Consider the following 25736-nt stretch of genomic DNA (forward strand, 5'->3'; position numbering starts at 1 on the left):
GTTCTATCAAACCGGTTCAGTTCGTAATGGATAATCTACTCTGCGNTATATATATATACGTCACTTTTTTTTGTTCACTGATCTCAAAACACTGTTCCCAGAGTGAAGAGTTGAATATACCGGTTCTATCAAACCGGTTCAGTTCGTAATGGATAATCTACTCTGCGAAGAGTCATGGCCCGCGAGTCCTCTAACTCCGGAGCCTTTACCAAACTCCCGCCGCACTACTCACGACAATGACGTAGCGCTGATGTACCCGGAGATAGACGATGCGACGATGGAAGAAGCCATTTCTGTGGATTTGGAGAAAGAATTGTGTTTCAGTAATCACGGAGACAAGATTATTGAGTTTTTCGTATCTAAGAAGTTAACCGAGTTGAGGTTTCAAGCTGTTCAATGGCTAATTCAGGTATCTTTATTATTACATTATATATTTTGTTTTCTCTATCTGAGATTTGGTATCTACCTGCTAAATTTTATAGTTACGTTTAACAACCTATAAAATCTTTCAAGATCGACTTATAATTGTCGGGGTTACGAAAATGTTTTTTTTTTCTTTTCTATAAAAGTATTGATTGATTTATACTAACGTGATAACTTGACATTTTTGGAAATCTATTAGTCGTCATTAAAGGGAAAATTTACGAATTTAGAGGTTTTCGAATAAAAGTTTCGTTAAAGTGTGTAGATGATAATTGTTAACATTGTATAATTATCTGAAAGTTAATTTTTGTCTATGCTTTCTCAGACTCGGAGTCGGCTAAATCTTTCATATGAAACAGTATTTTCCGCCGCAAATTGCTTTGATCGGTTCGTCTATATGACTAGCTGCGAGGTAATAAAAATTATTTGTACCCAAGAAACATTTTTACTTACTATTTGTGGCTGAATGAGATGTTTACAATAAATAAACGCAGGAATGGACGAATTGGATGGTAGAACTAGTTGCATTGACCTCACTATCGATTGCGTCAAAGTTCAACGATGTTTCAACTGCTTCGCTTCAAGAACTTGAGATGGAAGGTCTTAATCATATGTTTCACCAGAACACAGTTCTTAAGATGGAACTCATAATGTTGAAAGCTCTCGATTGGCGTGTGAACTCTGTTACGATATATTCTTTTTCTCAAACCCTTGTTTCGAAAATCGGTGTGATAGGGGATCATTTGAAGATGAATCGAATCAATTATCATCTTCTTGATGATTTATGCGGTAATTCTATGACCTATCTCTATCCTCTAACTGTTACTTGTTATGGAAGAAATATAAATATTTCAATGGCAAAATTGATTATAGTTACATTCTGATGGGGCAGATTTGAAAATGCTTCAATATCCACCAAGCGTTGTGGCAGCTGCGGCTATGTGGGATGTCTTGGAAGAGAAAGAGCTTCGCGAAAAAATTATGAATCTCTTTGGTCAACAGCATAAGGTAATTTTTTTTTTTTTTTGGTTCGTTTAATAAAAGTTTTCACTAGTAGCGGATATAAATTTTTTTACTAACTACTTAAATCACTTTGTAAACATAAAATATGCAGAACAATATTGTGAAATGTGTAAACGCGATGAAATCTCGTAGCAAGGAACAGGCGCCGTCGAGAAGGAAAATATTCGAAGCGAAGAGTTTTATGAGTCTGTTGCAGGGAGGAGAAGAAAATGATGATTATTACGTTGAAGATCTCTCTGCCGTTTTTCAGATTATACGATCCGATAAGAAGAAGAGAGACATAGATAACCACCAATTCGACTCTCGTCCGGCAAAAAGAATGACGATTGGAATGTCAAACCACATTTAGCATTTTTTTATATATATTGTATTATGACTACAAAATTTATTTTATTATTTATATTTACACAGATTTTGATCTCAACTGTAATGTATCGTAAAATGCCGAATAATAAAAAAATAAAGATATATTTTTCTTTTACTATGTTATTTTGATCAATGAGAGTGGAAAGAAAAATACAAGTTGCAACTATATATAATTAAATATTATATATTTTTTTATTTGTCAAATAATTTAGTACATACTCTTAATTAGTCCAGCAAAAAAAAAAAAAGATGTTTCAGGAAGGAAGACGTGGCAGAATATGAATGGTTGTAGCTACAAAGCAGTTTTATCCACAAGCGCAAATTCTCTGATTTGTGAAGATAAACAGATTCAGGGAACGTTAAATTGATAAATCGTTATTTCTTCTATCAAAGGCAAAGAAATAAAAATGAGTTCGTCGCCATTATCGTCATCACTCTTTCATCCACTTTCGACCTTGTCGCCTCAAGGGCATGGTCGGATGAAGAACCTCTGTTTCGGTCGGAAGCAACAGACTGTCATTGTCCGAGCCGCGAAACTCCCTGAAGGGGTAAACAAAATTCGAACTTTTTTTTTCTTTCAATAATCAAATATTAATAATCTCTCCAATGGTACAAATGGGTTAATATAAAACACTTTTGTAGGTGATATTCCCCAAAGTACAACCAAAATCTCAACCTGCGTTTCTTGGTTTCACACAAACAGCTGAGATTTGGAACTCCAGAGCTTGCATGATGGGTCTCATCGGTACTTTCATCGTCGAACTGGTGAGGTTCTATTCCGATATAATGATTTTAAGACATACGAGAGATATCAAAACTGAAAAAAAAAAAAAATCATCACTGTTTCTTGTTTTACAGATTCTGAACAAGGGAATACTCGAGCTGATCGGTGTAGAGATTGGGAAAGGACTTGATCTTCCTCTGTAATGTAATCTACTAAGTGTAACACATCAAAAACGTCAACATTTGTTTATGAGAAAGTTTGAATCTTTTGAGATTTCTCTTCACAACCACTATTGCTAAATTGGTTTTTAGAGTACACGAGTGGTGCGAGCATCTATGATTGCTGCTTTATTTAATGCTTCTGAAAGAGAGATGCGTCTGTTTCTCCACGCTGATTCAGCCCATGATTTCATTTTCTCTCCTTCGCTTCTTCTGTTCTCTTGAATCAGTAGTAGCTCTGCATACCCTCCTGCAAATGTCCAACAAGCGTTTTAGCTTAATTTTAACAACCGTTTTGTGACTTTTCGTTCAAAAGGAAACGAGTGATAAAGCTTACCTCTTGCTAGAGCCATTACTTCTTGATTTTCCATGTTAATTATCCCTATAGAATACAGAGTAAATTTGTTAGGTCAATCCTCTTAGTCTCGATTACTCGATAACATGCAAAGAAAGCGTCTTTTAAGTACCTTGTGAATCCACTGGAGGTGCTTTCATGAGATCCAACGCTTTTCTGAAGAGACCCTATTATGAAGAACAAAGAAGGCAGGTGTAAGATTAGGAGACTGCAAAGTTATTTGAGTTTAGAGAAACTTGTTTCTGACCTCTTGAATCAGGATAGAACTCGAGCGTTCTTGCCTTGCTTTGTTTCCGTACATCAGAGCCACAGCGGTTAACATTACACCAACCTTAGGATGACTGTCTCCTGATCGGAGGATGATCAAAACAGGGGAATCTATTAGTCAATGAATCTATTGTTCATTGAGAATTGACAAACAATTCACCACACAACACAGTACCATGATATTCCTCAGCGATTGACAATGCTTGTGTCAGTGTTGTCTCCGCAACATCAAAGTTTCTAACAAAAGCAAACACAAACAGGGACTAATGATATATATAAACAATAAAATTCACACGAGATCTGTATGCACAAACTCAAAGCCTACCCCATGTGTGACTCGAGCTGACCCAGAGAAGATGTGGCTGCCAGCGAGACTGCCTTCAAATTCATGTTACAAGAGCACATAGATTCTTTGGTCTCCGTAACTCCTTGAATTGCCTTTTGATAAACCTCCTTTGCCATTTCAAAATTTCCGGTGGCGTGCAAGAATTCACCATAAGAAAGTGCCAAGTTACCTATTTTTATGTCGTTATGAAGAGGTCTCAGAAATCAGATTTCACCATATAAACGGCAGGGCTAGCTCCAGATTAACAGAAAAGATAATGGTGTGTACCTTTGCAGCCTTCATGATTCTCAAGTCCCCGAAATAAAGATTCGGCTGCACCCAAAAACCATACCATTAAACTATACACAAACCTACTGTGTAGTAAAAAACACATAGAAGAAAGTTTGAGGCTTGTTTCTCTACCAGATTCGATATTTCCTTTCACAAGTTCAGCGAGGCCTTTGATCGCTTTAGCTGTAGCAACCACATCTTGATGATTTTCATGGCCACTCTCTTTAACCAATTCCAGAAATTCGTCAGCAACAACCAATGAAGCATCATCCTAAACAGTAAAAACATAATCAAATCTCTAATACAAGTTCCTATATATAGAGATACACACAAACATAATAGCACTGTTCGGATTTGAACCTGTCCTGACTGAATCAGCAGACCTACAAGGGCTTCCACAGCAGCAACTGCACAACAAAAGAAAGTTACAGACACAAATATTTAACAACTCTAGAACCAAACAACGAAACTATCAAGTTGACAAGCAAAAACCTCTAATAGCCAACGAAGAGAGTGTCAGAGTCATGACTTGCTTGAGGCGTTCAATGGCCTCACTACGGTTCCCACTGTAAACATAGAAAACCCAACATCAGACGTTTATATAGAATCGTAAGCTTCCAAATTGAAAGACAAAAGAAGAGAGAACAGGGTAAAAAAAAGATGAAACCTTTCGTATAAAAGATCAGACATGGCAAGCAAGACTGTTGCTTTAGAATCTTGAGAAGCCTGATCATCGTTCAGTTGATTCCCAAGGCATTGTTCAAGCACTAGCATCCCTTGGGAATAAGATTCATCTGCAAATTCAGAATTCACACAGACCCATCTCGAAATCAATCAGTCAGATGCTAAGACTTAAGCACCTTAGAAAAAAACCCTAATTAATATAGAGAAAGACCTGATTTTTGTGACCTAGCGTGAGAAAGAGCGTAATTAACCATCTGAATAGCAACATGATTGGCGTTTGGAACACTGATTTCACCGTGGATCAATCTCAGTGGCGTCGAGTATCGTACAAGGCTTCCTCTAACCGAGATCGTGCGGCCACGAGCCGTTGCGGCTGCTGCTGCTCTTGAAAATTTGGCAGCCGCGCGAATCATATTCGTTTAATTTACTCTTTTCAGTGTTTTTTTTTTTGACAATATGTTCTTTCTCAGAAGAAGAAAGGTTTTGTGGAAGACTTCGGACAACTTCGGAGCTCTTCCTCGCCGTTACATGTGGTTGCCCAATGTCAATCGGTTTAATTTCAATTTCGGTTTGGATTAATTGAGCCGGTCTAGTGATAACCAATAAACATAACCAATAATTTGCATTTATGATTTAAAGTGTTATCAACTTATCATTTATTCAGTTTCATCTGTTATTGTGCCTCAGCTTGAAGTTATGTGGAGCAATTAACCATATATAATAGGGAAAAAGGGTAGATTGACCCAAATTATGAGTTTTATTACCTAAATAACTCATAAAATATTTGGGTTATTTTAGTTTTTTTGTTCTTAAAATACCCTTTTTCCTTTTGATAGGAAATTTTTTTTTACCAAAATATCTCTCCTAAATTTTTCTGTAGGTCGCAGATATTTCGGAATTTTTTTTTTTATTTTTTTTAAAGTTTTCCATTCAGTTGTCACAGATTTTATATACGTAGCAGATTTTTTTATTTACGACAGATTTTTTTTTGACAGTTTTTTTTGTAGTTTGTTATGACAGATTTAATTTTAGTTTTTTGTTCTACGACAGACTTATTGTTATTTATGACAGATTTTTTACGATTAGTCGGTACAGTTTTGTTTTTGAGACTATTAGTCTGTCGTTACATGGCAGATTTGTTAATGTGAAAATAATTACTAGATTGACATCAAGTGATAACAGATTTATTTTTGACAATGACAGATTTTTATATTTCACCGAAAAACTGTGGCATGGTGGCAGATTTTTAATTTTAAAAAGAAATCCTTGATTAACCCACAGTCGAATTATTGTTATTTCATGTTACTGTAGATTTTGGTTTATGTAATGACAGTTTTTTGTTTTTTTAAAAAAATCTGCGGTTTAGTAACAGTTTTTTTTAAAAAAATAACAATTGCTAGAATGACTTTTAGAGTGTTTACAGATTTATTTACGTTATTATAGAATTTTTTAAGTTATGACAGATTTGTTTTGAAATTCATATGACGACAGATTTGTTTTAAAAGTCTTATAGTGACAGATTTATTGTTTCTTTTTTTAAGTTATAACAATTTTGTTTTAAACTTGCCAGTTAAGTAGAGAAACACCAGCCGTTTCTAACCTTCTCAAACCACAAGCTTCACCTACGCGTGGAACACTCTCGTACAACCAGATCAACAAAGCATGAACACATCCTTGTATCGTGTATGATGATTTGTCAAAGTCGACAATCTTGACAGAATTTACTAAACTACTAAACGCCACTCGACCCCATGGATTTCTCAAAAGCCACCGGATCCAACACTCTTTTAGCGGATGCCAAGGGGATGCTAGATCCACTATGAAGACCATGTACACAAACAGATAGTAAACATAACCTACCAACCATGGTTCTCTCCTCAGGAGACCATGTCTTGCAAAAATCAACCACCTTTAGCAGCTCATTAAACTTTGGACCTTCAGTGTTCTTTTCTAATTTCATTTTTTGCCCAGAAATCATGATGATCAGCTTCGAAGTGGTCTGACACGTCAAATGGATCACAATTCAAGCCAGTTATATGCGCAAATTCATTTAAAGAAAACCTGATGGGCCTATCATCAATCAACGACCAAACCTCATGGAAGTTGTTGACTCTCAGCTGATGCGTAAGCAAGTAATGAATATTCTTTGCGCACCATGTGTATTCCAATTCAATAAGCTTTAAAAACACACCAAGTGATGATTTCTCCAAAGAATCCCACACATCTGAGCCTAATCCTTCTTTCAAGGGTCCGATTTTTGATAAGAAACAATTGTGGTTCATGCTCCTATTCTGCAAAGGCGATTTCCCATCTACAAATAGTGGAGGATATTTGAGGACTTCAGTGGATGACGCCATTCCTAAACAAAACAAAACACTACTTTTCTTAATAATATAGGTCATGGAAACACAACATCAAACTTATATGCAAACAAGATGATTGAGGTTCAAGAGAACGCCAAAACATCACTCTTATGAATTGAAAATTGAAGATATTACAAATATTCTAATTACGATTATGAAACATTAGATCAAATCACCTTTTAAAAAAAAATAAAACTTCTAATTCCTAAGAAATCCGATGAAGATATTGAGTTAACACACTATCGCTATCATGTAATACTATTTCCCCAAAAAGAATCCAATGAACTGGGCAAAAATTGAAAATCAGAGTTTGACCATCAACATGCAAATTTTAATCAGAGAAATCAAGAATAAACTCACCAATTGTCTAAATTGACAGTAATGGAAGACAGAAGTTGCGGCTGGAAGAAGAACAGTAGCGGCCGATGATGCCAACCGGAGAGGCGAATACGCTGTCGGAAAATCTGGACACTAACGGAGAAGACAAAAATACTGACAAACCTAAAACCAATTGAATCGCAAACCCAGACCCACAAAGAGACCCACAACGAAGGAAACAATGTCGATATGTTAATCTCCAACACCGGAAACTCAAAATATCCTGACGGCGACGAAAACAATGTCAAAGGGAGGAGGAAAAAAAAATATCGGGTTTAAAGACTTTTAACTCATAAAGTAAATCCTTTATTGAAAATATATTATAAAATAATTTAAATGCAAATTAAATTTAAGGAAACTTTCCCAAAGTAAAAATATAAAGGTTTTTTGGACTTTTAACACAATATTTGTGTCAATCTAGTTCTGTAGATGTTTTGGGGTTTACATTAGTTATTTTTGGGCAAATTTGTGTCAAACTGAGTAATTTTCAGTATATAATACGAATATCAGATATTCAGATACCTATCCACCAAAAACATCAACCTCCCCACTAATTATAAAGAGCAGGTCTAGAGCTAGAGTCTAGTGACATTCTTGGCTTCAATCTCTATTATTACATTTTCAAAAATTATAAGAACATTGAAAAGAGAATGTAATGATTTGTTTTGTGCAAATATAGCCTTTGTTTAAAAACAAAGCAAATCCTCTCAATGAAGCAATGCATATATGCTCTTTGCTGATTTGATCTACAAAGTGAAATAGGTCATCACAAAGGTCAAAAATGTTGGGACGTACGTACTAGTCAGTAGTGAAGTTTATGGTCATAAATAAACATATATGGATAGAATTTTCCTTCTAAATTTATAAAATCAAAAATGATGAAGGTGAGTGTAAATCTTTATCCAATAATAAAATTTGAGAGACATGTGAATCTTGTCTTTATCTTTTTGTAATCCTACTTTAACCCATTCTTAAAAAGAAATAAAGTAAAAATACATCTTTATAGAAGGCTCACAATCAAGCCTCCATATCTTTCTCTTTCCCCACTAACCATGAAAGACTTCAGATTATAAAAGGTTTAAGCACTTGGCAGTTCCCTGTACAACAATCCACTTCACCACCAACAATTAGTCTTGCAACTCAAGTTTCCACTACTTCCTCAATCAACCACTGAACCACGACGTCCTCTATATTCCTCTATTCCTCTATTAATATTCTCTTCAAAATTACCACTAAAAAGCAAACTTTAGAGCGTCACATATCCCCACACAACAACAACAACAACAACAACGATGGCCAATTCTGCAACTCTCTTCCTTCTCTTTCTCACTATCTCAGCCTTATTGTCCTCATCCTTCATTGGTACGATATCTCAATTGGGTTCACTTCAAATTTTCATTTTTAATGTTATAATGCACAAAAATGGCGTCTTTATTTGTTGTCAAATTTCATAAAAATTGTGTCTTTACATATTTTTGGCAGATGGAGCTCAGCTTATACTAGTGAATAACTGCCAGGAGAGCATATGGCCGGGAATTCTCGGCGGCGGAGGCCAAATCACGCCGAGAAACGGCGGGTTCCACATGGGAAGCGGCGAAGAAACCATAATAGACGTACCGGATAAATGGTCCGGTCGAATCTGGGGTCGACAAGGCTGCACCTTTAACCAAAACGGCAAAGGCTCATGCCAAACCGGAGATTGCAACGGCGGTTCAATCAATTGCCAAGGAACCGGCGGTGTACCACCAGCAACCGTCGTGGAAATGACATTAGGCTCGTCATCATCGCCGCTACATTTCTACGACGTGAGTCTAGTCGACGGATTCAACCTTCCCGTGTCGATGAAACCAATCGGCGGAGGAGTTGGATGTGGCGTTGCGGCTTGTGAAGTTAATTTGAATGTTTGTTGTCCTTCGGCTCTGGAAGTTAAGAGAGATGGCAAAGTGGTTGGTTGTAAAAGTGCTTGCTTGGCGATGCAGTCGGCCAAGTATTGTTGTACCGGAGAATATGCGAATCCTAAGGCTTGTAAGCCGACTCTGTTCGCCAACCTGTTTAAAGCCATCTGTCCGAAAGCTTATAGTTTTGCGTTTGATGATTCCAGTAGTTTGAATAAGTGTAGGGATTCTCGTTATGTTATCACTTTCTGTCCTCCAAAGTGAGGGGCTTTGATTGTTTTTGGGGGTTCTTGTGTTATGTTTATCATGCAGTTGCTTGATTTAGTTGTTAGGTCGTCACTGAATGAAAAAAGTGAAAAAATTTGATCATTATAAACCATCCTTACTAAAGAGACCAGCTCTGGCTGGTGGGTCGGTTTGATCCACGAATTCTCTCAAACCGGATAAAAAAGACGGTTCTAGTGCTTACTCACGATATAAGGCAGAACAAAGAGCCTTTGTCTCTCTAGAGAGTAGAAGGTTCGTCATAGAATGTACTGATCCACAGAGAATTTAAGAGCTGTCTCTCCTCTTTAGCCGCTGCTAGATCCTCTTGTGACATCAAGCTGATTCCTTTGATACGATCTTCTAGAATCTGTTTCAGTTTCTCATCGCCTTTCTCTATGCTAGAACCACAAGGACTACACTCTTTTCTAGCTTCCGTGAGCTTGAGCAGTCCCCGAAGAGCAGCTTCTCTTACATCAGCATCAATGCTAGAGATGAGGTGCATCATCAAACGGTGAAACCCGAGTTCTATAGCAATATCACAGTCTGAGCCATTCTCTTGTAGAAGATAATGCAACAAGTTTAAAGCTTTCCTGAAGAATGAGAAACCCAATGACAACAGTTTTTGAAAATTAGCAACAGCAGATCTCGAAGTTCAATAGATATTGAAAATTAAGTAAAGTGCATATTTTAGATTAGTACCTTTGAAATCTCACACTATCAGATTCCAGCGCATATTTTAAACCAGTGTAGCCATTTGCAATCCGGAAACCCGCTATCCCTGTTTGATTATTACGAATCAAAGCTGCTCCAAGCAAAAAGAAGTAAATCATAGTACATTCATCAGATTCACCATAAATCAAGTTTATAAAAAAAAAAAGATTCTTTTGATCATCAAAATTTGTTAGAAATCAGAGCATCTTACAAGATATTGCACCGAGCGCTTGTGTCCGAGAATGCATATCAGTATCTGAAATAAAGTTCAAAAGCAAAGACTCTAAACCATTGGCTTCGATAACCGATTCTTGACTTCGAGGATTGTTCTCAACTATTGTGCTTACGACATCTGCAGACTTAGCTCGGATATTAGCATTGGAGTTTTTAAGGTAGCCAAGAAGAGGTACCAAGCCTCCAACAGAATGAAGATCTGACCATACATTCAAAGAAGTAAATGTTAAGCCAAGCAATCAATCAAAAGACAGATACCGAGAAAATTATAGGAGAAAGTATGCAAAGATTCACCATTAGCCATATCAATCGATTCAACGTGTTCCTGCAGCTCATCCAGCAGATCTACCAAATCATCATCAGAACTCAAAATTTTAGTAACCAACAATAAATCTATAGCTAAGAAAAACATTTACGCATAAGATTTTGAACCTTCGATATCTTGAGGTGTTACATCGTGAGCATCCAAAACTTGTTGAGGTGTCTGCATTACTTGTGTGATCTCCTTCAACCGCTTGACTACATCTACGGTTTGCGATTGCATAGCCTCTGCAAACCATTTTCGATCCTCCTCACTGTCTCACCAAAACAATTTCAAATCATCAAAAAAACCATCCACCACTATACTGAAACGGTTATTTTTAACCTAACCAAACGTTTCATTATATAATGTGGGAACAGAGGAAAAGTTTGAACCTTGGATAGTCCAACTCAAAACAGTTTCTCTGCTTATGAACATAATGAGTCTAAAATCAAAACTTATAAGCTTGCACAGAAACCCCCAAAAAAAACCCTAATTTACACGAACTCAAAAACTCAAATTCCAAAGCATGATTCATAACCAAACAAATTTCTACGAAAACGAGTTGGGCGAAATAACAAAGAACATCGTACCTTAACTGGCGAGTAGGCCGAGTGCCATCGGAGTGAGAGAGACTCCATTTAAGCAGACCGTCCCAGTTAGGTCCTTCTTTAGCCATTGAAGCAACGGAAGAGAGGAGGGAGGAGACTCTGTTGTCAAAGCCGGGGAGACAATGACGCAAGTAGATTGGGCCTTCGAGGTCCATCCATATCAGGTTAACTTTCAGATCATAATGGGCTTTAACAGGCCCAATTTTCAACTCGAAATATCTTGAAGGAGGCCCCCACCTTATCTACACACAAAATGAAGAAGTCCCCAAAAAAATCTAACTTGGAAAACGTTATCCACTTCGAGAGAGTGACACGTCACGAATCAAATCCCAAATTCAAAAAAAAAAAAAAAGCTTTCCATAAATCAAAATCACATCTTTCTACTTCTCCCAAATCGGAATCACTTACATTGAAACCCTAGAATCATGGCAACCACACCGGCAATGCAAACGACGTTCGTGTCATCGACGAGCTTTCTGAAACAAGCGAGACCTTCTTCTTCGTGGGGATCATCATCACCGAACAATGTGATTCTTCCCAAAAACAAGAGATCTTCTTCTTCCTCCGTAGTTGTCGCCGCCGTCGGTGATGTCTCTTCTGACGGAACTATCTACTTGATCGGAGGAGCCATCGCTGTTGCTCTGGTCGGAACTGCATTCCCGATCCTCTTCAAACGCCAAGACACGTACGTAAATCACTAAGACGTTTTTATCATTCTTTTTGAATTAAACCGGTTTTGATGCTTGTTAAACCAAATTGGACTCAGTTTCTTTGATTAAATGTCCGGTTCAACCTTTGGATTACTTTACCCATATACTGAATTACTGATTCTGAATAAACCGAACTAAATCCTCCGTTATGGTATGCTTGCCTGATTGAAACAAATAATTAAGCCTGAGTAGTAGTAGTAGATTGAGAGCATATCTTAACAGATGGAGTAAACCGGTGAACCGAAAGAGAGATCATATTATGGTGTATATGTGATTTTGATAAGGCCTGAAAATTGTGGTGTGGTATAAGGTGTCCGGAATGTGACGGAGCAGGATTTGTGAGAAAGGGAAGAGCCACTCTGAGGGCGAATGCGGCACGCAAGGATCTTCCTCAGATCGTTTGCGCAAACTGCAATGGACTCGGAAAGCTTAACCAGATTGACAAATCATCCTAATTATTATTATTATTATTATTATTATTATTTTTTTTTTGGACAAAGACAAATCATAATAATTATATACCTATCTCCTGTTTCTCTTAAAAGACGATTGTAAAAGATTGATCAAAGCTTTTCTGATTGATACTTGAAAGAGAATACAACTTGCTCCTTATATACGGAGACTTCAACTACTGGAAACACAAAACAACTAACTCCAAAGAAATAGCAAAACACAACTGAACACAACCCATGACTCGTTCTAGTCCACGACTCACGACTCTGCTCCTACAAACTCGGTTTGAATTATTCTTGCTTTGACCACTTCAAACCCAACATACCTTCCCCAAACTGAATGCGGCTAACGCATTACAGTTTGTTCTTTGATCTTCGGATTCTCCTGCACTCCAAGCAGCTCTCTCAGCTTGAAGAACGTATCAAGCTTCAAAGGCTTTGTCATGATATCTGCTACTTGGTCCTTAGTTCCACAATGAATCAAACTAACCTCTTCTTCCTTCACTAAATCACGGAGAAAATGAAACCTGACCTGAATGTGTTTAGTTCTGCCATGTAGGACAGGATTCTTTGAAAGCTTGATCGTAGAACTGTTGTCACAAAGAACGTTAACACACTCCTCCTTGGCTTCATTGAAACTTCCCAGTACCCTCTTCATCCAAAGACATTGAGTAGCACAAACCGATGCAGCAATGTACTCCGCCTCTGTTGTGGAAAGAGCCACAACTGGCTGCTTCTTCGAACTCCATGCTACAACTGCATTACTCATCATGAAAACGTACCCAGAAGTGCTTCTTCCACTGTCTATGTCACCAGCAAAGTCGCTGTCTGTGTATGCTTTTAAGGAGCCTTCCCCGTCACCTGAATACAACAGCCCCATTGCTAAAGTTCCTTTAATGTACCTTAACACTCTCTTGACAGCCAAGAGGTGACCAGCCTTGGGTTGCATCATAAAACGACTCAGAAAACACACCACAAACATGATATCGGGTCTTGTAGCAGTGAGATACATAAGACTACCAATCAACTGTTTGTATAAGGATGGATCTGCATCTTCTCCCTCCATCTCCTTTGACAGCTTTGTTCCGGGAACAATCGGATTATTCACCGGATTACACTCGTCCATCCCGTACCGTGCCAACACCTCAGCTGCATATTTCTTTTGACAGATAAAGATCCCATTCTCACTCTGTTCTACCTCCACGCCTAAGAAATAACGCATTTTCCCCAAATCCGTCATCTCAAACTCCTTTTTCATTGAAGCCTTGAACTCCTCACACAACTCTGCATCATTTCCTGTGAAGATAAGATCATCAACATATAGACTTACAATGAGCACTCTTCCTCCATGTTCATTTTTTATGAATAGAGTGTGTTCAATTTCACACTTGATGAAGCCCTCCCTTTGAAAGTACTCTTCGATCTTGCTGTACCAAGCCCTCGGAGCCTGCTTGAGACCATAAAGTGCCTTCTTTAATTTGTACACTTTGTTCTCCTCATCACCTTTCACGTAACCTTCCGGTTGCTCCACAAACACAGTCTCCTTTAACACTCCATGAAGGAACGCGCTCTTGACGTCAAGTTGATACACACTCCACCTTCTTTTAGCCGCTTCAGCAAGTAATATCCTGATAGTGTCCCACCGTGCTACTGGTGCGAAAACTTCATCGTAATCAACCCCATGCTTTTGTGAATATCCCTTAGCAACAAGTCTCGCTTTAAACTTGTCGACTTCTCCCTTCTCATTCAGCTTGGTCTTGAATACCCATTTAACTCCAATCTTTTTCATCCCTTCAGGCAATTCAACCAACTCCCACGTACCATTTCTTTCAATTGATTGGATCTCGGCGTCCATTGCTTCTTTCCACTTCGATTCCTCAGCTGCTTCCCAATAGTTCACCGGATCATCAAGAGAGACGTTTAAAGCCCAATGTAATTCTTCTTCTTCCTCATCAGTGGAGCCCTCTCCCCTTACATAATCCTGTAAATATCTTGGTGGAGCTCTGGTTCTTGGTTGCACTTGAACTGTTGCAGCAGGTGTAGTTGATGTTGTTGTGATATGCGGCTCTGCCTCAAGATTCTCAGCTTCTTCCCGAGTGTTGTTTGTGTGCGAACTCTGACTTTCTGCAACCTCTTCTTCTTCTTCAAACACCAACACATCATTTGTTTCTTCAGCACTGCTTCGTTCCCACCTCCAATTTTGATTTTCATCAAATATGACATCCCTGCTCACAATGACCTTGTTTTCAGTGGGATCAAACATCTTGTAAGCTTTGGAGCCATCACTTACACCGAGAAATATGCACCTCTGGCCTCTGTCATCAAGCTTCACTCGTTTTTGGTTTGGGACATGAGCATATCCAACACACCCAAACACTCTGAAATGCTCCACATTCGGTTTGATACCAGTCCAACACTCTTGAGGTGTCGTCTCCTTTAATGCAGTAGTGGGGGACCGGTTCAGAATGTGAGTTGCCCAGCTCGCAGCTTCTCCCCAGAATTTCTTCGGTAGACCCTTTTCAATGAGTAAACATCTCACCATGTTCATGATAGTTCGATTTTTACGTTCTGCAACGCCGTTTTGCTGAGGTGTAAACGCTGCTGTGATTTGTCGCTTGATACCATTGGATGCACAGAAATCATTAAACTCCTTAGAAGTGAATTCTCCTCCACGATCACTTCTTAGACACCCTATTTTCACTCTTGCTTCATTCTCAACCATTAGCTTAAAGGTTTTGAAAAATGTGAACGCTTCACTCTTCATAGACAACAAGTAGATCCAGCTTTTTCTGCTAAAATCGTCGATAAAACAGAGAATGTACCTCTTTTCTCCAATTGTATTAGGCTGAATGGGTCCACACAAGTCAGTGTGTACAAGCTGCAGCTTCTCCGTTGCGCGCCAATTAGCTTGCTTAGGGAAGACTTCTCTGTGTTGTTTTCCCTTAGCACATACCTCACACACCTCATTTACTTTCTCAATTGGGGAAAGCCCTACCACCATCTGCTTTGTTGATAGACTCTGCAAGCTTTGTTGATTCAGATGTCCAAATCTTTTGTGCCATAGATTTGGATCATTGTTTGACACTTGCAAGCACGACATTTCCGAAGACTCGGCTAGGATGGCGAACATTCTATTAGTTGTCATAGATGTGCTCATGATCAGACCCCAATCATCATGAAACACTTTGCAGCTCCCATCTTTTATGAGTATTGCCATCTTCCTTTCTTGCAACTGTCCAAGGCTCAAGAGATTTGTTGTTAACTCTGGTACATAGTACACATCTGATATGATGTGGCTTCTCCCTTTGAATGTTAATCTTACGCTCCCTTGGCCTTGAACCCTCATCTTCGAATTATTTCCCAATCTTACCGTGTGCATCGCCTTTTCATCCAGATTAGTGAACCAGCTTCTATCTCCCGTCATGTGATTTGAGCAGCCCGAATCCAGAAACCACACACGATCTCTCTGCGATCCCTCCTCTTCTACAAACGACATCAGCAATAATTCTTCTTTCTCATGTAACTCAACATAGTTTGCAGTACTGTTCCAAGCAGGGCACTCAGATTGGTAGTGTCCCAGCTTGTGACACTTAAAGCATTCTATGGTGGCTCTGTTGTTGAATCTCCCACGACCTCTGCCTCTAAAGCCTCCTCTTCCTCTTCCTCTACCTTCAGATGAGATTTTCAAGACATGTTCTTCTTCTGCCACTCCTCCTCCCATTCGTTGTTCATGAACTAGAAGACTGCTTTGAAGCTCATCCAAGGTCAGCTTATCGAGATTACTTGATTCCTCAATTGAACACACCACATAGTTAAACTTCATTGTCAGAGATCGCAAGATTTTCTCCGAGATACTGTTCTCACTTAGCGCATCTCCATACGCTCTCATCTTCTTTGCTATTGCAAGGGTCCTTGCAAAATAGCTATTCACGTTCTCTCCATCTCGCATCTGTAGGATCTCGTACTCCTTACGCAAGGCTTGGAGTTGTGCCTGCTTCACCTTTGTTGATCCTTCAAACTTCTGTTTCATGCTCTCCCAGATTTGTTTGCTTGTATCCGTGTTGAGGATTGTGTCAAGAATGTCTCTATCGATGGATTGATAGAGAAAATTCTTGAGTTTCAGATCCTTCAGCTTCTGTTCCTCAATCACCTTATGTTGCGCCTCAGTAGGGACGACCCCGTCAACCTCACTGATCCCATTCTCTATGAGATCCCAATACTCCTTCGAACGAATGAAATTCTCCATCAAACGTGCCCAATGATCATAGTGACCATCGAACTTTGGAATAGCTGGAACCACGAACCCTTTCGCACTGTTACTGCTATCTCCCATCGGAATTTCGTTCTCTCTCTCTGCTCTCAACAACTCAGGTCTCGTTAGTGATGAGCGCTCTGATACCAAATCTTAAAAGACGATTGTAAAAGATTGATCAAAGCTTTTCTGATTGATACTTGAAAGAGAATACAACTTGCTCCTTATATACGGAGACTTCAACTACTGGAAACACAAAACAACTAACTCCAAAGAAATAGCAAAACACAACTGAACACAACCCATGACTCGTTCTAGTCCACGACTCACGACTCTGCTCCTACAAACTCGGTTTGAATTATTCTTGCTTTGACCACTTCAAACCCAACAGTTTCTGTATGTAAAAAAACACTCCATCTTCATTACTCTCGTCTTCTCTGTTAAGTGAATTATTCGGTTATTTCTCCGTGAGAGGAGCTCTTGAATCTGCAAAACAGGGACACGACGACTCTTGAAGATCATATAGACGCCAATCTAATCCCATTGAGCAATGAAAAAAGGAAAACCTAAAAGGTTTCACATAATTCAAAATCATCAAAAAAAAAAAAAAAAAAAATCAAAATCATCATAGCAATTAATATCTCAAGCGATTCTCTGTACAATTTCACTTTCCTTGGGTCTTCTCTCGGCGAATCTCAACATCAGTCGAATGGTCAGAATCCCGATTATTGTAGGACATCGGAGCATCAGATGAGTCCTCGAGACAGATCGATGATGAGCGACAAGGTAAGGACTGAACAGATGGACTTTGGACATGATCCGTAGAGAACGAGAGAGGCTCAAAGCGGTTTATGAAGAGGCGCCCGGAGATCCTATCCGACGCCGATAACTGAGTGGTGAAATCGTGTCCGGAGAGAACATTGATCGATTCAAACAACGCGGGAACGGTGGTCGTCTTCGACAGAGGTCTACTCCGATTAGGTCCCCGAGAGGTTTGGTTGTGACGAAAAAAATGAATCTTTTTATGGAGTGATACGATGATGAAGAAAAAAGGAAATTTGTTTATCTAACGGCTACAAAAAAAATATATATATATAAAACCATTATTTTAATTGACTCCAAGCTAAAGAGGCCCAGATGGGCCAAATCAACAAGTTGTGCTAAGATCCGGTACAATAAGCGTTTGTTGTGTTGGGCTGCTTCTTTGTCTCGGTGGTGATGACTCTAATGTATGTACGTATTATTGCTTTTGTTGTTGGATTTGTCATTATTACTTCAATATACAGAGAATTATGATGCAGTGAAATTTATATAGTACATGTAAAAAAGTAGTAATCTCTCTAGTGGTGGCAAATTAAATTCTAGATAGGCCTGACCGTCCTGGCGGATACATTTAATTTGATTCCTTCAAAACATTTTTTAGTGGGAAGTTAATGACCAACTGTCATTGACTTCTTTACTTATCTTATCACATGAGTCCACTGCGTGTTTGTTTCACTGTTTTATAAAATAACCTCGCCGGAAACGTTTTGTAATCATTTGTTCAAAACGAATATAGTATTTTATATCGAAACAAATTTATAGATGATCCTTCCTTACGCGTAAGAGTAGGATTTTTCTTTTGATTTCATTTAAAATTTTAATGATACTAAATTAAAGTTCCAATAGGATTTTATGTTCCGAAATGTTTTGCTTCCACCACGTGGCTTCTAGATTATACATACAAAGTATCTAACTATAAACTGAAATTATGATTATACATACAAAGTATCTAACTATAAACTGAAATAACTCTTTTTTTTTTTTTTTAATTACTATTTTATCTTACATTGACAGATGTATTTACAGATAAGTTTACATATGCAAATTTACATAATATCATTCAAATTCTATACTATAAAAGTGATGATTACTTTTTATGTAGTAACCATAGTTTCAAAAATTGTAAATGAATTTTATTTTCTGCTAGAGTTATGAATTCTTTATTTGAACTTGGTACATTCTTTTTTTTTTTAAATAATCATTTGTAAAAAACAATCGAAACTAAAAAGTCCGGAGACAGCATCATATGTAAGGGAGACGTGCCAATTAAAGAAGAAAAGAAACGTGACAATAATTTACAACTTATAAAATATCACATCACGTTTCGTTGCGTCCTCTGTTTTCTTCTTCCCAATTCCATATTCTTCTTCTTCTTCGACTTTGTGTTAGTTATTGAGACAGAGACAGATAAGCAGATGAAGCAAAACGAGGCATTCGATCAAGAAAGGGAAGATTTGTATCAGACAGATGAAGAAGAAGACGAAGAAAGCCAAACCGGGAGCTCTGTTCCGTCAACACCGTTATCTCGTAACGGCTCCAATAACCCTTCCTTTCCGTGGCCTCGAAGTTACCGGTAAACCATATTAAGAAAAATATAAATTGCTCTGTTTTTTTAATTGTTAGAGATCTGAAGAAACGATTCTTTAGTGATAATATATTTTTGTTTTCTTGGGGTTTATCTTCAGACAATCTATGGATATGTTGACTGGAGTTACACCTCCGCCCAGTACAAGTTTTGTCTCTTCGTTTCGCCAGAGACGACCAAACTCTGTCTTCGATTCGTTTACTTCTTCACCGAGCAAACAACAGCTTCTCGTCGAGAAAGATGAGATCCAACACTCTTTTGTCCCATCCATCAAATCATTTCTCGCTTCTCATCTCCAGTTATCAGTCCCGGGAGATCTGTTACCTCCCCAAGAAACCGGCAGTTGCACATTCTCTCAATCCGTTCTCAACGGTAACTATTGGATCATTAGGCGTGTTTTAATATAGATTTGATAATGTGAGATTTTCTTAACGTTACTCTTTGTTGCAGGAATCAATGTTCTATGTGGAGTAGCTTTACTTACAATGCCTTACGCGGTGAAAGAAGGAGGATGGTTAGGGCTTTTCATACTCTTCTCCTTTGGCGTTATCACTTTCTACACAGGTATTCTCCTCAAGAGATGTCTTGAGAATTCGCCAGGGATCCACACTTACCCGGACATTGGTCAAGCTGCATTTGGCATCACTGGACGCATCATCGTCTCTGTAAGATTTTTTCAAATCAATTTTGACTTTTGACTTTGACTGTGAGTTGTTGTGATCTTAACTTAATGTGGGTTTGGAATTACTTTTCAGATACTTCTCTATGTGGAGTTATACGTAAGTACCGAACTCTATTTCATGTTTTATATCATATGAATCTATCAATCTAAGATCCTAATTAACTTTTTTTGGTTATGTTTCTGTAGGCATCTTGTGTGGAATACATAATCATGATGAGTGATAACTTGTCAGGGATGTTCCCAAACACCTCTTTATACATCACCGGATTATCCCTAGACTCTCATCAAATTTTCGCCATTACTACGACTCTTGTTGTTCTTCCGACTGTTTGGCTCAAAGATCTCAGCTTATTGTCCTATCTCTCAGGTTCATCTCGTAATTAATTTGCGCAATTATCTCTGATATTTGATCTCCTTAATTCTAAGAGATGTTTATTATTTATTAAGCCGGAGGTGTCGTCTCTTCAATCTTGCTTGCGCTTTGCCTCTTTTGGGCTGGATCAGTCGACGGGGTTGGATTTCACCTCAGCGGTAAAGCTCTTGATTTAACTAATATACCAGTCGCAATCGGAATTTACGGGTTTGGTTTTGGGAGTCACTCTGTTTTCCCCAACATTTATTCATCCATGAAAGAACCTTCCAAGTTTCCTATGGTGCTTCTCATCAGGTAAGAAAAAAAACTTGTAATGCAAGAGACGTCTAGGTCTAATTTTTATCCCTTCTCATAGCATGAAATAACCGTTCGTTGCGTTATGCAGTTTTGGGTTTTGCACTCTATTTTACATCGCCGTAGCAGTTTGTGGATACACGATGTTTGGTGACGCAATTCAATCTCAATTTACATTGAACATGCCTCAGCAATTCACCTCATCTAAAATCGCAGTCTGGACGGCGGTTAGATAACCTTCAAACTGAAAAACTCATGTTACTATGTTCATAATTTTTTTTGTTTTTTTTGAGTTGCTTTGGCATCTTTTATGATTAGGTCGTTACACCAATGACGAAATACGCTTTAACAATCACTCCAGTCATGCTAGGCCTAGAAGAACTAATACCGTCTTCGTCAAGAAAGCTGAGATCCAAAGGTTTCTCTATTCTGTTTAGAACCATCGTAGTTCTCTCTACTTTGGTCGTCGCACTCACAGTTCCATTCTTCGGTAATCTCTCTTTCCTTTTTCCCATCACCCCAAACTTTGGTAACATGTGGCCAAACTTGTTAATTAACGTAACAACGTTTATTGCAGCTACTGTGGCGGCTCTGATTGGATCTTTCATCGCAATGCTTATCGTAAGTCTCCAAGAACAAATCAATCTCAATATAGTGGCCCTTTGATTCCGAAATCAACGATCAAAAAAAGTTGTTGACGATTTCGGTTTTGGTCTTGTCAGGCGTTAATATTCCCATGTCTCTGTTATATCAGCGTTATGAAGGGTAGATTAACCAACTTTCAAGTAAGTAAAATAAAAAAAAAACCTCGAATTAGAATTTTATATATTCACAGAAATTTGTGATTGAAACAGAGTTAATGATTTTTCAGATGGGAGTTTGTATATTGATCATCATCATCGGCGTTGTGAGCGGTTGCTGCGGGACTTACTCTGCTATTGCGAGATTAATCGACGAGATGACCTGATTGGTTTTTGTTTGCGGAATAATAAACCGGATGCGATGCATTTGATTAGAAGAAATCTGGTTTTGATAAAGCAAAATAGTACTATTTTCTTAATAATTAAACCAAAATTTTTATTTGGATTACAGTTTATTGTATTTTAATCATATATCATATATAGATATGAATCTGGGCTAGGGAAATCGGTTTTTGATAAAAAAAAAATATTATTTTCTTAAAAGTTAAATTAAAATTTTGTTTGGTAATACAGTTTATTGTATTTTTTTATTCATCTTTGAATTTTACTATCAACATGACTGAGTGGTGTTTCTAGACAAAATATGTTAAATATGTCCAAAAATAAGTAGAAAACAAAAGGACACTATTGACTGGTGTATAAGTTTTTTAATTGAATTTCTTAGGAATATTTTGAAAATTGGGACTGGGGACAGTGCAGTGTTGATAATGAACATACAATTTTGGAAGTTAGTCAACAGAGAAGTTCGTAGGATACGAAGGATCCTAAAAATATCAAAAGTACGGTCAGCACTCAGCAGCATGAAATCTACACCGCAATTTTAAAAAATAAAAAAGTGGAAACAAATATTAAAAAAAAAAAAAAATGATTTTGTTTCCATATATAGAAGAAATCTCTTTGACTCGCCGGGAACACAAGAAACTCGTTCTCCGTCTATCTCTCTCCTTCTCTCTCTCTCTCTCTCTCTGCACTTTTCTTTCTTCTACGTTTCTTCTGAGATTGAGAAAGAAACAAAAAAAAGACAAAAGAAGATGAAACTCGACGAAGAATTCTTACACGACAGAGACCATTCGTTTCTTACTGATGACGAAGAAAACCAAGCAGACCTTGCTTGTTCCGACGATGAACACGAAGGTGAAGACGGTGAGTATCGTAGAAACGGAGCCAATTCTGATTCCTCCTCTCCCTTATCTCGAGACCGTTCTGATAACAATCTCTCCGATGTTTCCAATCCTCCATGGCCACAAAGTTATCGGTAAAAAAACAAAAAGAAAAACAAAATCATCAGTTTCCTCTGTTTTTGTATCTTCAAATTCTCTTTGGATTACAAAAATTTCAGATGAATTTGTTTCAGACAATCAATGGATTTGCTGTCCGGAATGACTCCGCCTACCGTGAGTTTCATGCCTCGAGGCAGTTCTCGGAGATTAGTCTCTTCCTTTCAGAAGAAGCAACAACAACAACAATCTTCCTTCACCGATTCGTTTTCTTCTTCTTCAAGCAAACCACTTCTCTCTCAACCTGTTCCTGACAAAGACGAAACCATCTCACCCTTCAACCCTTCATCTCAGCTCAAACTCTCCGTCACCGATCTTCCATCACCTGAAACTAACCTTTGCTCCTTCTCTCAATCCGTCCTCAACGGTACATAGCTCTTAATCCCTAATGATGATTGCTGATGTCTAATTGAATTGGGAACAGAACTTGATGTTTCCACAATCATTGTTATTTTCAGGAACCAATGTTCTGTGCGGATTAGGGTTAATAACAATGCCTTATGCTATAAAAGAAAGTGGATGGCTTGGTCTCCTCATACTCTTGTTCTTCGGAGTCATCACTTGCTACACAGGTGTTCTAATGAAGAGATGTCTAGAAAGTTCTCCTGGTCTTCAAACTTACCCTGACATTGGTCAAGCCGCCTTTGGAATCACCGGTCGCTTCATCATCTCTGTAAGTTTCAGATCCATATACGAACAATCCCTTCATATGTAGATTCTCTTTCTTGAAACTGAAGCTTAGGTTTTTGTTCTGTTTCTTGAATTGCAGATTCTTCTGTACGTGGAGTTGTACGTAAGTAATACTTCGTCTGAGAACAGCTTTGGATTCTTCCATTAACTCTGTTTTGTTAATTGTAACTTTGTTGTGTCCATAAATAGGCAGCTTGTGTGGAATACATAATCATGATGAGCGATAACTTATCAGGACTATTCCCAAACATTTCATTAAGCATTGCTTCTGGGATATCTCTAGACTCTTCTCAGATCTTTGCAATCTTGACCACTATTCTTGTTCTTCCAACAGTCTGGCTAAAAGATCTTAGCTTGCTTTCTTACCTTTCAGGTTTGGTTTTTTCCCACTATAATCTCTGTCTTAGTTTAGTTTCTCTCCTCGATTGGCTTAGATCTAATGGATGGACCATTCTTGCGGTTTTGAAACTGTATAATCTAGTTGGTGGAGTCTTGGCGTCAATCTTGCTCGGTCTCTGCCTCTTCTGGATTGGTGTGGTTGATGGAATCGGGTTTCATGCAACAGGAAAAGTTTTTGACTTTTATAACTTACCTGTCGCTATAGGAATTTTCGGTTTTGGTTACTCGGGTCATTCGGTTTTTCCTAACATTTATTCTTCCATGAAAGATCCTTCAAAGTTTCCTCTCGTCTTAGTCATCTGGTAAGTTCTTCGAGCTAGAGAAACCTCTCCTTACTTGTTTCACTATGAGCCTTAATAGACTTGCTCCTTTGCTGTCCTTTTTCTCTTATGCAGCTTTAGTTTCTGCACATTCTTGTATATAGCTGTTGCAATCTGCTGCTACACCATGTTTGGCGAAGCGGTCGAATCACAGTTTACATTAAACATGCCTAAACAATTCTTTCCATCTAAAGTCGCGGTCTGGACAGCGGTAAATACAACATTCTCTTCTACTCTCTGTGTAATATATAGTTATACTTGTATAACCAGAAATTGATTTACCTTAATCTTCTAGGTCATCACACCAATGACAAAATACGCATTAACAATCACCCCAATCGTTATGAGTCTCGAAGAGCTCATTCCAACGGCTAAGATGAGATCACATGGTGTATCGATATTATTCAGAGCAGCCCTAGTTACCTCTACTTTGGTGGTTGCTCTTTCAGTTCCTTTCTTCGGTAATGTCTATATACCAAGACTGTTACTCTAACTTCCTAAGCAAGAAACACATATCACCATAGCTTCTCTAATCAAATATTCTCTATTACAGCGATCGTGGCAGCACTGATCGGATCGTTCCTTGCAATGCTTGTGGTAAGTTCTTCCATCTCAAATAAAATTAAAAATTTAAAATATTGATCAAACCCACTAACATTTTGTTGTTGGTGTTGCAGGCTCTTATCTTTCCATGTCTTTGTTATCTCAGTATCCTCAAGGGTAAATTAAGCAACACACAAGTAAGCACATATCCACTATATCATTTTATTCTCTTGGAGAATTTAGGAAACTTTAACCGTTTTTTCTTTACTATGTGTGATTCATTTGTTCAGATTGGATTATGCGTATTCATTATACTCTTCGGGTTGGTGAGTGGTTGTTGTGGTACTTACTCGGCTATCTCAAGATTAGCCAGTCAAATGACATGATTAACTGCAACATCGATCGTCGTTTATTCAGGGGTTTTTTTTTGGTTTTGAGAAAACATATAGAGACGAAACCAAAAGATAGTCCCACAGTTTGGATTTAAAATTTGTCAGAAATGTATCATTCATATGTATCATGGTTTTCATTTAGCAAAAACTCAATATACATTATTCATTGGCAGCAAAAATTCGTTGAAATGATTGGTCGCGAAGTGCGAACTGCAATCATCAATATTCTCTCTAAAACTTTGACCACTGATCTGAACTTACTTAAACATATAGTATATTACTAGATTAATGCCACTTTTACACTGACCAGAACTTATATATCAGTATTATAAAAGAGACTAGAGTATTTATATTTAATTTGAAAATGAAACTACAAAACCTACATATACATATTTCTATCATATGCTATAATTGCATAGTACAAGATAGAACCTAAAATATTGTGAATTCAAAGCAATGTGTGTCACACGAGCAACCTAGTGGGCAAGTGATAAGAAGTTGACAGTATTGATTGGGTAAGTGAAGGTATCCTGATTTGGAGCAGGATTCAATAAAAATGGACCCAACTCATAAATGATGGGGTTTTGTCCTAAAAACAGCAAGGCAAACAACATGTGCTACCATACTTCTTAATTTAAAAAGTCTATTTCCATGTGAATGTCACATCTTTAAACTCTTTTTTTTGGTCTTTCCATCATTTTTATTCCATTTCACAAAAGTAGTTAACATTATGAAGTTCATTAGTTCATCTTACAGCTCGTTTGTTCTTTATTTAGTAGGTTAATTATTTGTTTCAAAATGGTTTTGG

General features: G+C 37.9%; 8 protein-coding genes across 10 annotated transcripts; 6 read left to right on the forward strand and 2 right to left on the reverse strand.

Moving 5' to 3' along the window:
* Positions 64-1856, forward strand: LOC104734214 (putative cyclin-D7-1). The gene is made up of 5 exons (XM_010453740.2): positions 64-409; positions 749-835; positions 918-1212; positions 1316-1431; positions 1538-1856. The coding sequence occupies exons 1-5, from the start codon at positions 149-151 to the stop codon at positions 1793-1795; spliced, it is 1017 nt and encodes a 338-aa protein (XP_010452042.1). The 5' UTR covers positions 64-148; the 3' UTR covers positions 1796-1856.
* Positions 2162-2851, forward strand: LOC104734216 (light-harvesting complex-like protein OHP1, chloroplastic). 2 transcript variants are annotated; one of them, XM_019235185.1, is made up of 3 exons: positions 2162-2360; positions 2455-2582; positions 2671-2851. In XM_019235185.1, exons 1-3 carry the CDS (start codon positions 2220-2222, stop codon positions 2675-2677), a joined length of 276 nt encoding a protein of 91 aa, XP_019090730.1. In that variant the 5' UTR covers positions 2162-2219; the 3' UTR covers positions 2678-2851. The 2 variants fall into 2 exon arrangements, with proteins under 2 accessions (XP_019090730.1, XP_010452044.1); XM_010453742.2 differs by having other exon boundaries at positions 2167-2360; positions 2455-2577.
* On the reverse strand, positions 2705-5194 carry LOC104734215. Its single transcript, XM_010453741.2, has 12 exons — positions 4888-5194; positions 4660-4786; positions 4485-4558; positions 4353-4399; positions 4125-4263; positions 3990-4034; positions 3702-3891; positions 3552-3613; positions 3357-3457; positions 3222-3276; positions 3092-3136; positions 2705-3004 (listed from the first exon to the last, which is right to left on the reverse strand). The coding sequence occupies exons 1-12, from the start codon at positions 5087-5089 to the stop codon at positions 2844-2846; spliced, it is 1248 nt and encodes a 415-aa protein (XP_010452043.1). The 5' UTR covers positions 5090-5194; the 3' UTR covers positions 2705-2843.
* On the forward strand, positions 8477-9599 carry LOC104734217 (thaumatin-like protein). Its single transcript, XM_010453743.2, has 2 exons — positions 8477-8779; positions 8900-9599. Exons 1-2 carry the CDS (start codon positions 8710-8712, stop codon positions 9574-9576), a joined length of 747 nt encoding a protein of 248 aa, XP_010452045.1. The 5' UTR covers positions 8477-8709; the 3' UTR covers positions 9577-9599.
* On the reverse strand, positions 9657-11574 carry LOC104734219 (hsp70 nucleotide exchange factor fes1-like). Its single transcript, XM_019235039.1, has 6 exons — positions 11419-11574; positions 10957-11099; positions 10819-10869; positions 10502-10723; positions 10279-10381; positions 9657-10169 (listed from the first exon to the last, which is right to left on the reverse strand). Exons 1-6 carry the CDS (start codon positions 11502-11504, stop codon positions 9818-9820), a joined length of 957 nt encoding a protein of 318 aa, XP_019090584.1. The 5' UTR covers positions 11505-11574; the 3' UTR covers positions 9657-9817.
* Positions 11785-12758, forward strand: LOC104734220. Its single transcript, XM_010453745.2, has 2 exons — positions 11785-12121; positions 12457-12758. Exons 1-2 carry the CDS (start codon positions 11862-11864, stop codon positions 12599-12601), a joined length of 405 nt encoding a protein of 134 aa, XP_010452047.1. The 5' UTR covers positions 11785-11861; the 3' UTR covers positions 12602-12758.
* On the forward strand, positions 17003-21904 carry LOC104734221 (vacuolar amino acid transporter 1-like). The gene is made up of 11 exons (XM_010453746.2): positions 17003-19245; positions 19358-19629; positions 19708-19922; positions 20013-20036; positions 20126-20306; positions 20387-20606; positions 20698-20833; positions 20925-21096; positions 21184-21227; positions 21329-21391; positions 21478-21904. The coding sequence occupies exons 1-11, from the start codon at positions 19088-19090 to the stop codon at positions 21571-21573; spliced, it is 1581 nt and encodes a 526-aa protein (XP_010452048.1). The 5' UTR covers positions 17003-19087; the 3' UTR covers positions 21574-21904.
* LOC104734222 (vacuolar amino acid transporter 1-like) lies at positions 22198-25090 on the forward strand. 2 transcript variants are annotated; one of them, XM_010453748.2, is made up of 11 exons: positions 22198-22562; positions 22662-22951; positions 23043-23257; positions 23354-23377; positions 23464-23647; positions 23756-23975; positions 24069-24204; positions 24289-24454; positions 24547-24590; positions 24671-24733; positions 24827-25090. In XM_010453748.2, exons 1-11 carry the CDS (start codon positions 22339-22341, stop codon positions 24920-24922), a joined length of 1662 nt encoding a protein of 553 aa, XP_010452050.1. In that variant the 5' UTR covers positions 22198-22338; the 3' UTR covers positions 24923-25090. The 2 variants fall into 2 exon arrangements, with proteins under 2 accessions (XP_010452050.1, XP_010452051.1); XM_010453749.2 differs by having other exon boundaries at positions 22471-22562; positions 22647-22951.

This window comes from Camelina sativa, chromosome 13, assembly GCF_000633955.1.
Source record: "Camelina sativa cultivar DH55 chromosome 13, Cs, whole genome shotgun sequence".
NCBI lineage: Eukaryota > Viridiplantae > Streptophyta > Magnoliopsida > Brassicales > Brassicaceae > Camelina > Camelina sativa.

Bases quoted from the DNA above. Each gene is read 5' to 3' on its own strand.
- LOC104734217 (XM_010453743.2), top strand. From the start codon at position 8,710: ATGGCCAATTCTGCAACTCTCTTCCTTCTCTTTCTCACTATCTCAGCC. The intron at 8,780-8,899 runs GTACGATATCTC...TATTTTTGGCAG, and splicing joins ATTGTCCTCATCCTTCATTG to ATGGAGCTCAGCTTATACTA.
- LOC104734216 (XM_010453742.2), top strand. From the start codon at position 2,220: ATGAGTTCGTCGCCATTATCGTCATCACTCTTTCATCCACTTTCGACC. The intron at 2,361-2,454 runs GTAAACAAAATT...ACACTTTTGTAG, and splicing joins CCGCGAAACTCCCTGAAGGG to GTGATATTCCCCAAAGTACA. The intron at 2,578-2,670 runs GTGAGGTTCTAT...CTTGTTTTACAG, and splicing joins GTACTTTCATCGTCGAACTG to ATTCTGAACAAGGGAATACT.
- LOC104734222 (XM_010453748.2), top strand. From the start codon at position 22,339: ATGAAACTCGACGAAGAATTCTTACACGACAGAGACCATTCGTTTCTT. The intron at 22,952-23,042 runs GTACATAGCTCT...TGTTATTTTCAG, and splicing joins CTCTCAATCCGTCCTCAACG to GAACCAATGTTCTGTGCGGA. The intron at 24,205-24,288 runs GTAAATACAACA...TTAATCTTCTAG, and splicing joins AAGTCGCGGTCTGGACAGCG to GTCATCACACCAATGACAAA.
- LOC104734219 (XM_019235039.1), bottom strand. From the start codon at position 11,504: ATGGCTAAAGAAGGACCTAACTGGGACGGTCTGCTTAAATGGAGTCTC. The intron at 11,100-11,418 runs GTACGATGTTCT...TTGGTGAGACAG, and splicing joins CGGCCTACTCGCCAGTTAAG to TGAGGAGGATCGAAAATGGT. The intron at 10,724-10,818 runs GTGAATCTTTGC...ATGTATGGTCAG, and splicing joins ATCGATTGATATGGCTAATG to ATCTTCATTCTGTTGGAGGC.
- LOC104734221 (XM_010453746.2), top strand. From the start codon at position 19,088: ATGAAGCAAAACGAGGCATTCGATCAAGAAAGGGAAGATTTGTATCAG. The intron at 19,923-20,012 runs GTAAGATTTTTT...ATTACTTTTCAG, and splicing joins CTGGACGCATCATCGTCTCT to ATACTTCTCTATGTGGAGTT. The intron at 20,037-20,125 runs GTAAGTACCGAA...ATGTTTCTGTAG, and splicing joins TTCTCTATGTGGAGTTATAC to GCATCTTGTGTGGAATACAT.
- LOC104734214 (XM_010453740.2), top strand. From the start codon at position 149: ATGGATAATCTACTCTGCGAAGAGTCATGGCCCGCGAGTCCTCTAACT. The intron at 410-748 runs GTATCTTTATTA...ATGCTTTCTCAG, and splicing joins CTGTTCAATGGCTAATTCAG to ACTCGGAGTCGGCTAAATCT. The intron at 836-917 runs GTAATAAAAATT...AAATAAACGCAG, and splicing joins TCTATATGACTAGCTGCGAG to GAATGGACGAATTGGATGGT.
- LOC104734215 (XM_010453741.2), bottom strand. From the start codon at position 5,089: ATGATTCGCGCGGCTGCCAAATTTTCAAGAGCAGCAGCAGCCGCAACG. The intron at 4,559-4,659 runs GTTTCATCTTTT...CTATGTTTACAG, and splicing joins TCTGATCTTTTATACGAAAG to TGGGAACCGTAGTGAGGCCA. The intron at 3,005-3,091 runs GTAAGCTTTATC...GGACATTTGCAG, and splicing joins AGTAATGGCTCTAGCAAGAG to GAGGGTATGCAGAGCTACTA.
- LOC104734220 (XM_010453745.2), top strand. From the start codon at position 11,862: ATGGCAACCACACCGGCAATGCAAACGACGTTCGTGTCATCGACGAGC. The intron at 12,122-12,456 runs GTACGTAAATCA...GTGTGGTATAAG, and splicing joins CTCTTCAAACGCCAAGACAC to GTGTCCGGAATGTGACGGAG.